We start from the raw sequence: 16,748 nt of genomic DNA on the forward strand, positions 1-16,748 counted from the left end.
ATGTGCCTGTCTGTGTCTGGGCTTGACATACATACATGTTTGTGAAAATGTATACATGTGAACACATATGTGAATGTATATACATGTGATGCATATGGAGCCCGGAAGTCAACTTCTAGTGTTTTCCTCAATTGTGTCTGCCTTACTTTTTGACATAGGATCTTTCACTGACTCTAAAACTCACTTGTTTTACTAGGTCGTCTGTCCAATAAGACCCAGAGACCTTTCTTTCTCTACATCTCTCCAGCTAGGATTATAGCATATCCTATGAGCTGACTTTTATATGAGTCCTCATGCTTGTATGACATGCACTATAACAACTGAGCCCTCTCCCCAGCCCTTCAAAATCCTTATATGCATTACCTTATATTAAAGGCTATCTCCAGAGCAAGCTCCCACAGTTCCTGGGGTTTGGTCTTTAACAATCCACTGTAGCTCACATACACATACTAATATTTCATCATAGGCCCCAGCCCCAAGCCAACTCAACACACACACACACACACACACACACACACACACACACACACACAGGGACACACACACACACTCAGAGGGGTGGGGCAGAGCTCTGGACTCTTAATTTCTTAGCAGTCTGAGGACTCTGGTTCACAGACAAATGGCAAAGCCAATCTCATAGGCCTCTTAAGAAGGCACTGAGAAAAGGACATGGAGCTATGTCTAAGATAAGCCTGCAGGAATGTGGGTAGCTCCTCATCCCAGTCCAGGCTCTAGGCTGTTATGTTAAATGTGTTTCACAGTTACTCTTTTGGAATAGGATTTTCTCCTCCCTCTCATTTTCAAAAGTGAATAAAATTATTTCAAGTTTTATATTTTATTTTATCATTCAATGAGGAGTGGCTGTCACCTACTTAAGAAGGCAATAATCCCCTTTCTCATAGCCAGCCTAGAAGAGCATTAGGAGACCTTTCCTGAACAGTTTAGGCAAAGATAAAATGTTGGGCAAAGCAGAAGGGTGAGTCAGCGTGGGAAAGCCAACTTAGTCTACAATTCAGTACAATGTATGGAAACACTGAATTATCAGAGAAAGTAGCAAATGCCCCATTGCATTGTTCTGTCTGCCAAGAAGTATAGCTTTGCACCTGCACTGCAATCCATGCATTAAAAAGCATTCTTCTTTGACTCATGGGAAGAAACCAGGAGTCTTCTATTTCAGCCAGCTTTTCCAGGTGACAAAGGTGTTGGGCTAGCTGTGCCCATAGAAAAGCTGATATATATCCCAGGTCAATCCATTTAACAAATTACCAACTGTGGAAAAACCTGTTTTCTGTGTAGGCCAAAAACTCAGTTTTGTGCTTAAGGTAACCTGGAACCACCTACCAAGTGTCTCCTGTCATCCAACTCATCCCCATCTTTGAGTCTTTCGGTCTTGACTTGTAGTACAGCCATATGGTAGATATAGTCTGTCTCAAGATGACACAGTGAGGGATGAGCATGTAGTAGGCTTGTATTTATGCATGCTCCTTAGAAAACCTAATAAATGTCAGACATACTGACATGTTGTTTTCCTCCTACGTAATCACAAACATCAGTAAAATAGGAACCATTGACTATAGATGCAGAAGCACCCTGAAACTCTCAAAATGTGTTCTAAAGCAAAATTTCACTCATTTCTTTTTGATGTCAAGGGGCAGGTACTGATATTCCCCAAGCCTTTTCCTTGGACATGGCTTCATTTCCAATTTCAATAGACCTTCATTGGAAGGACTAGAGAAATGGAGAGAGTAAGTGGTCCCTTCAGGATCACTTAGCATCGTGCTTACTGCTCAGATCTCACTACTTTCTTTCTCTCGTTGAAGAGCACAGGAGCAGGACACTTTTCTCTCTTTCTCTTTCTCTTCTTCTTTATCCTCTCTTCCTCTCCTCCTTTTTGTCCCCTCCTTCTTCCTCTTCCTTTCCACCTATTCTTTTTACATTTATACTTTAATTATTATTAATTATGCAGTGTGCATCTGTACATGTGCGTGCAGGTGTCATCAGAGGTCAGAAGCTTCAGAGCATGCCTTCCTCCCTCCTCCCCTGCCCAGAACTTGAGATAAACCCAACATGGATGCTAGGATCTGAAGTCAGATCTTTCATAAAAACATTATGTATTGTTAACAACCTATACCCATCCATCTCTCCCACACCTTTATTTTCTGTATTTATGACAGGACCTTACACTCTAGCCCTCAAATAGCCTGCAACTTAACAAGTAGACCCTGTTATCCTCCCATGTGTGTCAATATGCCAGCCTCAGCATCCCAAATGTTGGAACTGTAGGTAACAGGCAGGGGTATAGCACTAAAGGTATGTATGGGCATCATTTGCACACATGATGAGTGAGCACCTAATTAAATGAGACTGCCTAAGAATTCTCACATCATCTCTTGTAGCTGAGTTGTCAATGCCATGTCCTTCAATCACTACACATTCATTTTCTTACTTACATGGCTTATTGTCTTTCTACTTTATAGAACCAAAAATTCCCCCAAGGACTCAGAGTATATCTTTTCATCCCCACACCAAGCAATTGCAAATGTTTTGAATAAACCCAACAGGTGCTTTTAAAATGGTCAACATTTGCAAAATTATAGACCCAGAACAGGGAGCAATGACCTATAGGACAAATCTAGTCCTCTGTCTACTTTTATAAATTAAGCTTTATGGGAAAGCAGGCTGGGTCACAGTTCATTTCCCTATGAACATATCACTGATGGCTGCATTAATGTATATCAGTTACAGAATGGCCCACAAAGGAAAACTATTTACCCTGAGGCTAAAGAATACACTGGAAAGGAAGTGCAAATATGTCTATGTCATGAGTCATTCTCTTAGAACTTCTGTTACCCAACATGCAGGGCACTGGTTTCCCCCCACCCCCAACTCTGCAATGCAGAAGAAATAAGCCCTGAGAAATGGGATTTGCAGCTTGAAAGCAAGCCAAATCGTGTCACTTTGCAAAAACTGTGTACTCTATATGGCAGGATTCTTGCCTTATTTATGTGAAAAAACCTATTGCACTTCACAGAGGTAGTAACACCACTCTATGCTGTATATTGGGGGAAAAACAATTTTAGAACAAAGCTCTTGAAACACGTGCTTCTCAGAATCATTTATAAAGAATGAGAGGCAATTAGTCAGGAAAACCCTGGATCTTCACTAAGATCAGCTCCATTTTTAAACTCATCTCCAGGTTCTATAACTGAATTGTGCTTTTGGCAGTTTTCTCAGTCCTAGAAAATTACCATAATGTATAGAATTAACATTTGCTTCATTTAAATCTTGTATAATACTTTGGGTGAAATCTTTGAGCTACGTGCAATTGGGAATTCAATAATTATTTTTTTTACTGGATATTTTATTTATTTACATTTAAAATGTTATTCCCATTCCCAATTTCTCCCCCCCCCCCGAAACCCCTTATCCCATTCTGCCTCCTCCTGCTTCTATGAGGATGTGTCCCTACCCACTCACCCACTCCTGCCTCCCTGCCCTCTCATTTCCCTACACTGAGGCATCGAGCCTTCAAGGGACCAAGTGCCTCTTCTCCCACTGATGCCTGACAAGGCCATTCTCTGCTACATATATGGTTGGAGCCATAGGTCCCTCCATGTGTACGCCTTGGTTTGTGGTTTAGACCCTGGGAGCTTTGGTTCGTTGATATTATTGTTCTTCTTATGGGGTACAGACCCCTTCGGCTCCTTCAGTCCTTTCTCCAACTTCTCCCTTGGGGACCCCACGATCAGGTCAATGGTTGGCTTTGAGCATCTGCCTCTGTATATGTCAGTCTCTGGCAGAGCCTCTCAGGAGACAACTATATCAGGCTCCTGTCAACGGAGGTTTGAGGTAACGTGTTGTTTTTGAGTCCTCTAGGAGTATCAAAGACAAGCAAAGTATTTAGGCAGGGAGAGCAAATAGCTGCCAGAGAGTCACTCGTGAGGAGGGCAGATGTACCAGCCTGGGGGTATGCACTGGCTCTTTCAGCTGGAGCTAGCTAATCTGGAGAAACCAAAGGCTTGTCTTTATGATTCCAGAAAACAGAAGCGAGCTTCCGTGGAGAGTGACTGACCTTCAATTAGGTATTCAAGTAGTTGACATTGAATAGAAGATTCTAAATGTCAATCCAGTATCAGATATTGTCCTATTGATGCCAGCAGTCAATGGCCAAAACAGTAACAAGCACAAAATCATTTAGTATGGCTTCTAGAAGTAGTCATATTTTCACTGTTTGCATATGGCATGAAAAGCCTACGCCTTAGAATTCAGAGAGCCAGAGTCATCTTGTCACTGTCACTCTTGCTTCTGATAAGCAGTGATGCCTCACCTGTTCCATGTTCTCATTAGATCCATCCAGAATGACTGATTACATGAGGATGCCTACAAGCCCTTGCTCCTCTATAACGTCCTTTCTTTTCTCCAAGTTTTGTGAGTTCTCCCTGGCTATGTTACTCTGCCTCCCTCAGACCTTATACTGAAGTCCATATACCCCTGAAGGGATGATCTCTGGAGATTGGAATTGGGGGAAGTAATTAGGTTAAATGGGGGTCATGAGTGTAGGGCTCTCTCATAATAGAATTGGAGTTTTCCTCAGAAAAGTGGGTGGACAAAGATATTCTCCCTTTGATCTGTGAGGTCACAGCAAGAAAGAATCAAACTATAAGGCTTGGTGTTACAGGTCCAGCTTCCCAGTCATTGAGGTGTAAGTGATTCCTATTGGTGGTATTTTGTTTCAGCAGCCAGAGAAGACAAATAAAGTCAGTCACCTTGACTCCCATGTCCTTTAGAGTTATGGGACCCTGATGCCTTTCATGTTCCTCCTACATTTTCAAAGGATGAAAAGAGCAGAAGAATCTGGAGTGGGTCCTACCAGGCCCCCCACCCTCCTTTCTGAGGAATCTTATCACTTGAGCTGAGCATTGAATTTACTTGAGCTGGGGAAATGTGATGTGTCTTTCAAATCTGCCTTACCCAGGTACAGAATTGGTTCTGCCAAACTAGAATGGGGTATTAACTATATCCAAAGCTATGTGATTAACTTATTTGTTTGCCTATAGAGCTAACATGATAAAAGGCAGGAAGCTGGGACACACTGTGCAGCCCAGTTCTGAAGTGGGATTGTGAGAAAACCAGAGACGTGGGTTTTAATTCACATGCCCTCACTTGCTATTATTACTTTAATGGAAAATAACATTTTACAGTCTTTCTCCATTTAAAATGGAGAATCGCAACATTGTCTAATACAGGGTAGGAAGTTGATTGGATGTGCATGAATTTTCTAACCCCCTCCTCCCATGATCTGTTCTTTGTACACATTCAATATGGTTACAGTTTAGCTTAGAACATATATATGTTTTCCCCCTGAACTTTTTCAATTGCTTTTTTATCAGGTTTACAAATCAAATCAAATAGGTATATTGCAGAGCTCTGTGATATTATTTTTTGAGTTTATAGCGCAATGTATTGAATTATGCCAGCTTCTGCTCTGGCCTTGCTCCTATCTGCAGAAAGAGAGCAACCACAGACTGTAAATTCAGCCAGTACCCAGCATCACTAGCTAAATCAAGACCTGCCATTCAGGCTGCTAGAAGAGACAAAGCAAGTGTTTGTTACACAAATCAATTTGGCCCAAAATACATCGCATTGGGCACTCAACCATTGCTCAAATGATATTGTCAGCTTAATCAAATCATGCCTCCAAGACTCTCACAAGTTTCTCCTTTTCTAAGAAAGAACTTGATTGGTAGAAGAGTGAAAAGCAGGGGCTATTCAGAAGTACACATTTTATTTATTAGTGTGAAGAGTGTTATACAGAGAGGGGAGGAAGCTGGCCAGAAAGAAAAGATTCTGTGTGTTTACCAATCTGCTAGAGGGAAATATCCATGAGCTATTCACGTCCCCTTCAGGGCATTGTGTTTCCACACTGTGAAGGCAGAAGTCAAAAGACATGTGCACAAAAAGATTGATGTACTTGACAGACTGAAATGACTCAGGAAAAGCATATTGAGTGCCTACTATGTGCCAGAAAAAGTGATTCCAAACAGCACTTGGTATTAGATAGAATGCTTGCCTTGAAGATGTTTATATCTATCAGGAGAGCTTGATAATTAAGCTCAAGCTCGGGGTCTGTAGAGGTGACTCAGCAGTTAAGAATGCTTGTTGCTCTCTCAGAAGGCTAGTGTTTGGCTTCCAGCATCCACATTAGACAGCTCATAGTCACCTATAATTTTGGTTCCAAGGAATCTGGTAACCTCCTCTGGCCTCTTTATGTACCTATGCATGTCCATATTCCCACATAAAGACTTACAAACACATAATAAATAAAATAAATATTTAAAAGTAAAAGAGGATGGGGCTAAAGAGATGACTCAACAGTTAAGAGCACTGGCCATTCTTCCAGAGGACCTGGGTTCAACTCCCAGGAGCCACATGGAAGCTCACTACTATCTGTAACTCCAGTGCAAAAGAATCTGGCAACTCCCCCACAGATATACATACAGGCACAACCTCAATGTACATAAAAATAAATACATTTTTGAAGTAAAAAAGAGGATAGGGACATTTTTCTAAAGTAAGCTCAAAAAAAATTATGACTAATAAGGGCTCAGGAGAAGACCCCAGGGACTCCCAGAAGACATCTGAAGCAGCCTGTTCCAGGCTTGGTAGTCAGCTATGTTAGCACAGTTCTCACCCTGACCCAGTCCTGACCTCAAGTGTATCAATTAGAACAGCAGTGAAGCTTTAGTCCTTTCTATGTGGTCTGTAGTTATGCCCTGTTGTGTCCTTAGACTCTCCACAGCAGCTTTACCTTCCCTTTGAGAGCTTGTGACAGGACAAAAACAATCCCATTTATGGGGTCCGACATCCTGCTCTGTCCCAGTTGGTGCCTCTGTAGAGGCAACTTCACCTCTCCGAGTTTCAGATGTCCAAGCTGTTCTGATGATTCTATGAGGTGAGCCATGGACACCTCTTTTTATGATCCCTAGCTCCTGGTATCTGAGCAGAGTTTTCAATTTCCCAGTCTCTTTAGCCATTTCCACACGTTCTTAGAAACCAGCACTGGACTGCAGCATTTGACAGCAATGGCAGTCAGGGACCTTTTGTCTCAGCCTGGGCAGGCAGAAGCAAATGGCCCTCCTCCGTTACTGTTACTCTTGACATCTATGTCTCTTCTAGGTAGCTTAGAAACTTTTGAAAATTTTGTACCAAATATTGGGATACAGGTGTGCACCCCCTCCCTCCAGCACATACACTGTGTGCAGGGGTATGTAGCCTTTAGTACATCCGGGAATACAGAAGGGGGATAAGAAACATGTCTTTGTAGGATGATGGAAATAGTAACCGATAATGAGATCCACCAAGAGTCACAGATGACGGGGGTTCAGGAGCCACAACTATGCATGTGATGGATGCTATTCTCAGTCTGTATTCTTTAAAAGATGCCACACTTGTTGACTCTACAGTGTCCATGTTACCTGCTTTGTGAATATAGAGCAAACTCTGAAAGGAGTGTGTACTTTTGTATAGTCTTGCATATATTTCATCGTTACCTGAAGCATTGAAGTAGGCTTAACATAATATTGTTCCTTGCTGTGGAGCACTGTTTCATCTGTTTCCCTATCTCTTCATCCTTCTATTCTTGGTCTCTCTTGGTTCCTTCACAATGACTGAAAAGAATCTGTCTGTTGGAAGTTTTTGGAATGTTGGAAATCCCATATGCCTGTGTTTTGTTACATAGGTGATGATGGTTTTAAACTTTCTTTGTAGCAATGAATGTTGCTGACTCTAATGAACTTCAGATAGAGGACATCCCCAAATGTGGCTGAAATTTCTTTCTAGAGCTTCTACCTTTTCCATTTCCTTAATTCCCAGGCTCCTGTCCTTCCTCTGTCATCTCCTTATCAGGCCAGAAATGGCAGGCAGGCAGGCTGCTTCTCACATCCCAGCGCCCATCACTAGTGTTTTTCTCTTCTCCTTCTGAAGACCTTTGAAAGGATCTTAATGTTTGTACTGGCCTCCCCATGAATCTGGGATAATCTAATTCATGCTCAGGTGATGTGATTTCAATTCCGTTCATTTACTTTCCCACTTCTTTGTCCCGTAAAGCAACTTTTTCACAGGTTCTAGGTATTAGAACATCATTAAGGGACCCTCTTTGTGTTACAGTCGAATCTTAAAAGTGCCTTATGATGACAGGTGGAGCAGGTTTTTTCCCACTTAATTCAACATCATCTTAATCAGAAGAACTGACCTTTGACTTGGTCATTGAAAACTTTTGAACTGTAAGCAGGAAATCTGGATATTCAGCTGCCATTTGTTTTTTAAGCTTAAGTGTAGATGAAGGATTTCCGATGAGAAATCAATGCACCCTGCTGAGCTTAGGACCCATAAGTATAACGGAGACAATAAATGTCAAAGACTTGGTACAGAAAAAAAAATAATTTAAATGCTCTTTGCACTAATGATGTGTCACAATACTGTGCTTATTAAATAGAGTTAACATGGCTATGTGCTTAAAATTGACTTCATGTTTTGCTTCACTCTTAAAAACACGTGACTTCCAGACATTATAAAATTACATCTGCTGCTCATATTTTATTTTATTTTATTTTTGTTCAGGGCTGCCCAAGTGTGCTTCCTCAGCACCCTTGAGCTATATCTAGTACTGGGTTATGCATAAGTGTATTTTTAAATTTCCCAAATATAGCTTGGTTCTTGCTTGCTTTCTAATCATTGCCCAGTCCCTCTTTGTAGCTGGCTGCTGCCATGAAGAGCTCCACTTTCTCTCTGAATTCTAATTTCTCTTGTCGGTTTACATCTACTACGCTTTATTCATGCATCCTCAGTATTAACTTACCTGTAGCACTCATGAGCCACGGACTCATGTCTCCTGAGCCAGTCTGGAGAATCTAACGTTCAGAAGGGCTTACGTAGCTAGGCCAGTGCAGGATGGAAGGGATTTGTACTCAGATGCCTAACTGTGAACTGTCCTTTTCTGATGTCTCTACACCTAGTTGCTCAGCACCCGTTAGGAGGTACTAGGACTCTACAATATCTAAGTAACCTACTAAGATAACTCTGGGGGCAGAGACAGAATCTGAAAGGAGCCGATTTCTATGGATATTCTCTCAAATAGTCATCCCTGGATTGGTCGATATCAAAATCCAATTTCACTAGGATTAGCTGTGGGTTGCTCAGAGCTATTCATTGAATTAGGAACGATTACAGCGGAGGGAGCCCCGAGGTTCTTTATTAAGGTCTTTGTGGAAACACTAAGTGATCTTCAGGAGATTAAAGTGCCGCTGGTGTTTTCTTAACATTTATAACCTGTGCCAATACCCGGGGAGTTTGTTTATTAAGGAAAATTCTTCAGCCAACAGCCTGCTTTCTGATAGGGTTATGCTACAGAAGGCCAACACAGAAACTGGTGAGGTGGATCTTAATGTACTTGCTCAGAACTTCTAACTCAGGCTCCTTAGTGACCTGCTTCTTGTGGTTAATGGATCTCTAATGTATAGAGGCTATAGGTCTTCCTGTGTGATTAGAAAGCTATTTCTCGTAACTCTGTATGTCTGTGGACCAGAGAAACAGAGCAAAATTGAAGTGTTTTTGTTGGTGACCGTCATGATTAATGTAATGTACCCTCTTACTAAGTAGGACTTCACCATTATTGTCTCATTCTGAAAAATGATCCACAGTAGGTGAATAATGATCACTTTATTCATTTTCAAACATAAGTATAGGATATTGATGATCTTTTTAGAAACTGACTAAGGGCTTCCCACCCTAACAGACAGGGCCAAGTGTCTCTATCTATAATCAAGTATTTAAAGGGAGGTGGCCAACCTGGCCTGATGAAAGGATGGCTCTTGTCTCTTCTCTGCTTAGGTTGGGACGTTCTGCTTTCTTTTGCCCCTTGTTGGAGGCTAGCTCTTTTGAGAGTAATCAAGAACCCAGAGATGATATTAAAGAATAACAGTCATTTCTGGAAAATAGTCACTAATTGAATTTGCACTTCGGGTTTCATGTTTATGAAGGGACTGTCGTAGGTCGAGTAGGAGCCTCTAAAAACACTTTCATAGCATAAGCTCTGCCAACTGCAAATGGTTGAGACTGTGTTTGGGAAAAGGGATCTTTGCAGATGTAATAAAATTAATTATCTCAAAGTATCCTTATTTAGAAAGGGCTCAAGATCTAATGGCTGTGTCTTCATAAGAATAGAAAGCTGGAGTATACTTCAGTGAGCCACTCAAAGAAGATGACCATGTGAAGATAGAAGCACATGGGGGTCACAAAGCCCCAAACCAAGGGATGCCCAAAAACAGAAGCTGGAAGAGGCAAAGAAAGAAGAAACTTGATTCTCTGGACACCCCTGTTTTAGATTTTTGGCCTCGTTGCTATGGTATAAGAAAGTCCTGTTTTAAGCCACTAAACCTGTGACAATCTGAACAGGGACAAAGCCAGAGATCATGTTGTTTATAACAGAATGCCATGTCATAAACCAGAGAGGAATATTTTGATGGTGGTTTCAGAGCTTTTGATGTGTGGTCATTGGAGCACAGTGCATGGTGGAGATGTGGAGGGAAGGGCTGTCTGCTTGGTGGTAGCAGTATGAAGAACCAAAGAGCAGGCTAAGGTCTAGTGCACCCCCCCCCCCGTGACCTCACTTCTTCCCATGGTGCATCACCTTTCCAGGTGCTGACACTTCCAAAGGGACAGGGTTACTTAGCAAGCCTGTAGCTAACACATGTATTCGACATTACCAGCTCCGAACCCTAGCAGTCATAGAAAAGCACGGAGTTGTTCCTGGGATGTTTTTCCTGAAGATTCCAAGAGATATGCCTTGAAAAGGCCCACTTAGGCCCCAAATGAAGGAGCAAGTACTCTCTTCAGTATATTTGGTGGGTGCTCCTTGATCTGAAGTTACTTGTACATACCCCTATATTTTGGTCCTTGTCCTAAGCCTGTAGGGCATGGGTCACTATTGTCTTCTCACAGATGAGTGAACTGTAGGTGCAGAGATATAAAAAGCCCAGATCCAAATTAGCAGTTGGTGACAGTGGGATTGCATACTGAAGGGGTGACTCTCTAGTCCTGGCTGTCACATAACTAGTCACCTCAGATATGGACATGCTCAGCTTGAAATGGTCTCTTTTTCCTTTCTCACCCCATAGAGGCTGATATCCCTATTCCTGCCTTCTCACCAACCTATACAAATTTGGATTTCATTTCACATATTTTCAGTAAAAAATTATTTCTGTCATAGGTATGCCTACATAACAATTTATGGGTATTTGTATAAATGTGTACACTACAAAATGATTAATCGAGCGTTGTATGTTTTTATCAAAGGGAACACCACCAAGATTTCTCCAAAGTCCTGTTTGACTAGAGATGATTAATTTTAATTTTTACATGAGCAGCATAATGCTATTAATCATTTAATATGTTTAATCATAATCTCTGTAATTCCTAATTAGGTTTATTAAACTGAACCATTCAGCAATTGTGCACAAATCCAAGTCTTTCTTGGGAGGAAGAGAAACTCATTTTAATTTTTTATTCACATAGCAATTTCCAGTAGGGTAGAGGGAAATGGACTTGAAACCTGGGATCTTAGTGATTGCTCATGCCAACTTAGGATCATGTGGTAGGACATTGAAACCTCCTACTCTTTGGCAAGTTAGCAATATCCTGGTTTAAAGGTGATGTCTTTGTCTTTGATGTGGGACCCGATGTGCTGTTACTAGGAAAAAAGAAGAAACAGAAGATAAACACAGTGTGGGTCTCTGGGTTACAGGATGATGATAATGATGATGTGTGTGTTTGTGTGTGTACATGTGTGTGTATTTATGTAAGTATGATGCCATGATGTGCCTGTGGAAATCAAAGGACAGCTTCAAGTATCAGGTCATCTCTTATTTGAGAGAGTCTCTCTTTATTGCTGTATTTACAAGACCAATTGACTGTGCACTTTCAGGAACTGTCCTGTATCCACTGACTATGTATTCCTCTGTAGGAATGCTGAGATTACAGACATAAACCACTGTGTGCAGTTTTATGCAGGTTCTGGGGCCACAAACTCAAGCCCTCATGATTGTACAGCAAGCCCGTCACCAAATGCACCTCCGCCAGCTGACATAGCTATTCGTTAACTGGCACTCGAAGCAGACAACGGTGATTTTCAGGCATTTGTTTATTATGCATTTATTAGTGGTGCACCAATCTTTCCATGCTCTGTCACCACACCAGCCAATCACTCAACAGGCCTTGACATTCACGTAGCATGCTGTCACAACTCAGTCCTCTGGTCATCTTTAAGTGGCTTATAACAGCCATTTGCTTTTGTGTACAAGGCTCCTTTGGGTCTACAACTTCTATCCTCCTCTCAAGTTGCATCTCCTGTTCATCCCCTTTGTGTTCTCTCTGGCTTTCCATGGCCTCCCCAATGAGGAGGACTTCTACGGACATCTTCATATCTTTGCTAATGCTTTGCACTCTTCTGTCACAGAATCTGCCTCCCCCAACCTCACCTAACATATGTGTCCACCAAGCAAGAGTTTATGTGCTTTGGAACCATCAGTGGCAAGTGTGACTTGAGCTAACTCAGCCTGCACCCCCACAAAGAACTGTCTGCATTATAATTGCTTTTCTTTTCCCACCTCTTCCTACATCATCTTCCTCTTCACATTTCAGGCAAAATAACATGGTTGTCAAGGTTGCCCTGTACCTGACCACCGACAAAGGTATCTACTAGAGTTTCTGAGACGGAATCCGTTTAGGTGGGCAGTGCACAAGGCTCCAGGAGGTCTCACCTTAAAGATGTAATCCAGAGTGTATGAGGAAGGAGGATGCCAATAAAGTATTCTAGTACACAGGAGAGATGCTGAGAAGATTGCTAATTATGCTCCCGTTATTTGGGTGTTTCTTTTACATTTCACTATGTAAGATTGTCTCCCCTAAGTCTTTATTATTTTACACCTGGCTGCCTGCACTGATAGTTTTTGTCCTAGTTATATGCCTCTAAATTGCTTACAAATAGATGAGGATGATTCTTTGCTCATGAATTTCAGCTTGGCAAAGACCCTACAACAGTAGTTCAAAGACATACTGAAGTGGACTGTGTCTACTGCCACCTACAGGCCTATTATGCTAATTGCAGAGAAAGTACAGAAAAACAAAGTTCCTAGCTATCCTAGGAGAACGGATGGAAATAATGAGCTATACTCATTATTATAGTAGCCTTATAGTATCTGCATCAGCATAACCCAGCTTTTGTACATAACGGAATATTCTGTTTTTCTTTTTTTCCCAACACAGGCACTACCTGTGTGTGGCGATTGAGCATTTCAAATGCAACAAATACAACCGTATTTATACTTGATTTAGTGTTAATTTCTTGAGATTTATGATCTCATAGGTTTGCGGCAGTAGATATTATAGATTTATACAATGAACATCTTTTTTAAAAGTTGAGTCAATCATCTTACTCACTGGATGAATTGCAAACCTCCAAAGGGCCTTTGCAAAATTTTGACATTTATTAATATTTTACTTGTACAGCCTCAGTACTTATGTATGCATAGTCTGGCCAGCATTGAGGGATACATGTTCTTATTTTTAATGAGCTTTAACCCTTTCTGATGAGTTTTCCACTGCCCACCCTGAGCCCCCAACCCCTCATGTTCCCTTTATTTTTCTCACAATGTTTACCTCCTTCTTCCCAACTCTCTATATATTTAAGAACGGTCTTCAGGGTGCCTTGCACCATGAAAGTTACACTGAATGAAGCCAGGAGTTTCTGACTGTTTTGACTGATGTGGAATCCAAGATTCATATGTGGGTACTCAGTGGATGCTCAAAACAAACTTTTTTGTTGTTAATTTAAAAAAAATAAAATAAAAAGGCCAAAAACATTTGTTGGCTAGCATCCTACCATGTAGAGGAAGGGAGCGGGCATTGGGCCCAAGACCTTACAGAACGCGTCCCACTGTTTCGGGGAAGAGACGATACGGGGACCTAGCGCTTACTTTCCTTTTTTCTTTTTCCTTGTTCTTTTAGCAGACAGATGATGCAGCCCCGACCGACGGCCAGCCCCAGACACAACCTTCTGAAAACACAGAAAACAAGTCCCAGCCCAAGCGGCTGCATGTGTCCAACATCCCTTTCCGGTTCCGGGATCCAGACCTCCGACAAATGTTTGGTGTAAGTACTACCTTCATCCGCAGTTTTGCTCCTTGTGGGAGTTCTGAGACCGTCCCACTCTCAGGTAGAATGTGGTTACGGGAGGAAGGCATTGTAGCATCTAATACCTGGGTCTACAGGGGCTAGGTCCCCTTAGACACTGATTTGTTTTAGTTGTGCTCATGGGATTGCTGCCTTCCCAGCTGATCATCTTCTAATAAGTCACTTAAATGCCCAGCAGAAAATAGACTGCTCTATTAACCACTGATGATAAGGCCCATTGACGATTCCAAGTCCAGCATCCCAGGACCTCACTTTGTAACTAAAATAAATGTTGAATCCCTAGCTTGCTTACCTAGAACCTTGGCCCAGGCATGCGTTTCTCCCAATTGTCCCCAGGCACTTGGCATTGCAGCTGCAGTGAATGGCTAGTTCAGCATAGTTTTCAAAATCAGCTACTGCTGCCACCACCAAAACTACCAGTTTCTAAATCTGACTTGATTCTTGCATCATTCTTGCAGGTTCCTAGATGAGGCTTCAAGGGTATTTAGTATGCAGCAAAGGGCAGCGTGCTCTAGGTACCATGGTGAAACAGAACTAGCCAGAAATCTCCATTCACCCTGAGGAAATAAATGAAGGCTTTGCTTTCTCACAGTTCATCATGACCCTGAATAGTTTTCTGGAAGATGTTTGAACAATCCACCCAGGGAAGGGAAGGGTTTACATTTATTTAGTCTCAGCTGTGGCAAAGGACCAAGCTTTGACAAGGCTCAGATAATGTTTTTTTTTGTGTTTTGAAGTATAGTCATTCTACATATACGTGACATCTCAGTAGTGGTCTTAAGCAGCTGTACATTTGACCAAAGAACCACATCCTTAACATTTGACTCAGAACAAAGGTGGGCTGCTTGGAGAATCCTCTAAGAGTTTGAGCAGAGCTGCGAATATGGCAGAAACAGTAAGAAGAGGCCAGGTCGGATGTCCTATTGTGAGCCAAGCTAGTATTATTCTCTGTGTGAACAGGAAACCCTGATCCATTACTCAGGGACTCCATGAATGGGGGATGAATTTGAACCTTTCATTTCTTTAACACACACACACACACACACACACACACACACACACACACTGCTTATCGAGTATGCATGTGACACAAAAGCAGAGCAGGCATCCTAATATTTAAGAGGCCCAGGCTTGAATCCTGACATTTCAGAGGAAAAGGTCAACTTTTGCACTTTTATGGCTCTCTCATTTGGTAATAACCTTGAGTTACACCCTCTAACTCTTGCAGAACGAAGATACCCTCGGGCACTCTCAGGTCAAAGATGACTTTGAAAAGTGCAGGGCATTCGAAGTTAGAGTCGAGGTTAAGTGTGTGCAAAGCAGTGGGACCCAGCTTGACTGATGGGTAGCTGCAGGAGTTATATTCTCTTTGCCATGTCAAGCCAGAGGGATGTCTTGCTATCCCTTCTGTCTTTATTCATCAAGTGTCACTGTGATGCTGGCTTTGAACTGGATTCTCTTAATGACCACTCTCGTAATCCTTCATGGTGACATGCAAGGCAGCCAACCCCAGTTTCTCACCCTTAAGGGTCTATTTTCTTTCCTAGACTTTTTTGATTATCTTGAACTTTACCTGAGGCTACAGAGCTAAGTCAGAGATGTAGTCAAAATACTCTGAGCTGGAAGTCATATAGAGGAAAGGCTGTACGTGTTACTGTCTGAATCTCTCTGTCCTTTAGGGTTAGGGCAGATGGCTTAGAGAAAAAACTTGTCATGTGACATGCTACCTGGTATTGGACCCAGATCAAAATCTATTTGTTTCAAAAACAAGTTTTTTTTTTTTCTTCTCCTTTTGAGTCAAAATTCTCACTCAGCTAGCTAACAAGATGTTGATTCGATATGATGATTGATATACTCTTAGCATCTGTCATTTAAGGGAGTGCAGTATATGTTTATGAACACTGAAATTAATTCTACTTATCACAAACAACATCTGTGTCTGTGTTAAAGAGTATGTGTGGATTTTGTGTGGTGTGGGTTTCATCTATAAAAATCATTGGGCCATATGGAATCTGGACCCCTTGCAGTAACTTGGGAGGCCTCTTTGGAATTTACAACTGCTATTTTAAAGAAATGGAATTTTCCTAAGATGAACATGGGTGGTCACCAAGCCGTTCTATAATATGATACATTTAGCAGCATGAATCATACTGAGAGGCATCTGGAACATTCTGCTTGGCTCCCCATGGTGCAGTTTAGGGGACTCAACACAGTTTCCTCTTTCAGATCCCACTTACTGTAAGAAACTGTGGTTTAGTGTCAGCAAGCTTCCTCTCAAGCGCTTTGGCCACGAGACACTGTCTCTCTTTTTCATGCTATCTTTTGTCTTCTGTCTCCTTGAGAGGGCAGAGTTAAGTGAGGATAGTTACAGAGAAAACTATAAAGATCACTGTGCCTCCTGCCCCCGTTGACTCTATTGTTCAAAGGATGCACAGAAATTTCCATGTCAAAAACATAACAAGACACAAAGTACCCTCTTTCAAATTGCCTACAACTTGGCA

General features: G+C 41.8%; 1 protein-coding gene across 37 annotated transcripts in view; it reads left to right on the forward strand.

Moving 5' to 3' along the window:
- Rbfox1 (RNA binding fox-1 homolog 1) overlaps window positions 1-16,748 on the forward strand; it is a 1,661,838-nt gene that overhangs the window by 1,512,567 nt on the left and 132,523 nt on the right. For 34 of the 37 annotated variants that reach the window (XM_029544519.1, XM_029544538.1, XM_021209994.2 and 31 more), the window contains one exon: window positions 14,062-14,205. In XM_029544519.1, the coding sequence (XP_029400379.1) occupies window positions 14,062-14,205 (144 nt within the window). The remainder of the gene's footprint in view (window positions 1-14,061; window positions 14,206-16,748) is intronic. The other 3 variants (XM_029544524.1, XM_029544510.1, XM_029544540.1) reach the window with 1 other exon arrangement.

The sequence above is a fragment of the Mus pahari genome, chromosome 12 (genome assembly GCF_900095145.1).
Source record: "Mus pahari chromosome 12, PAHARI_EIJ_v1.1, whole genome shotgun sequence".
Classification (NCBI taxonomy): Eukaryota; Metazoa; Chordata; class Mammalia; order Rodentia; family Muridae; genus Mus; species Mus pahari.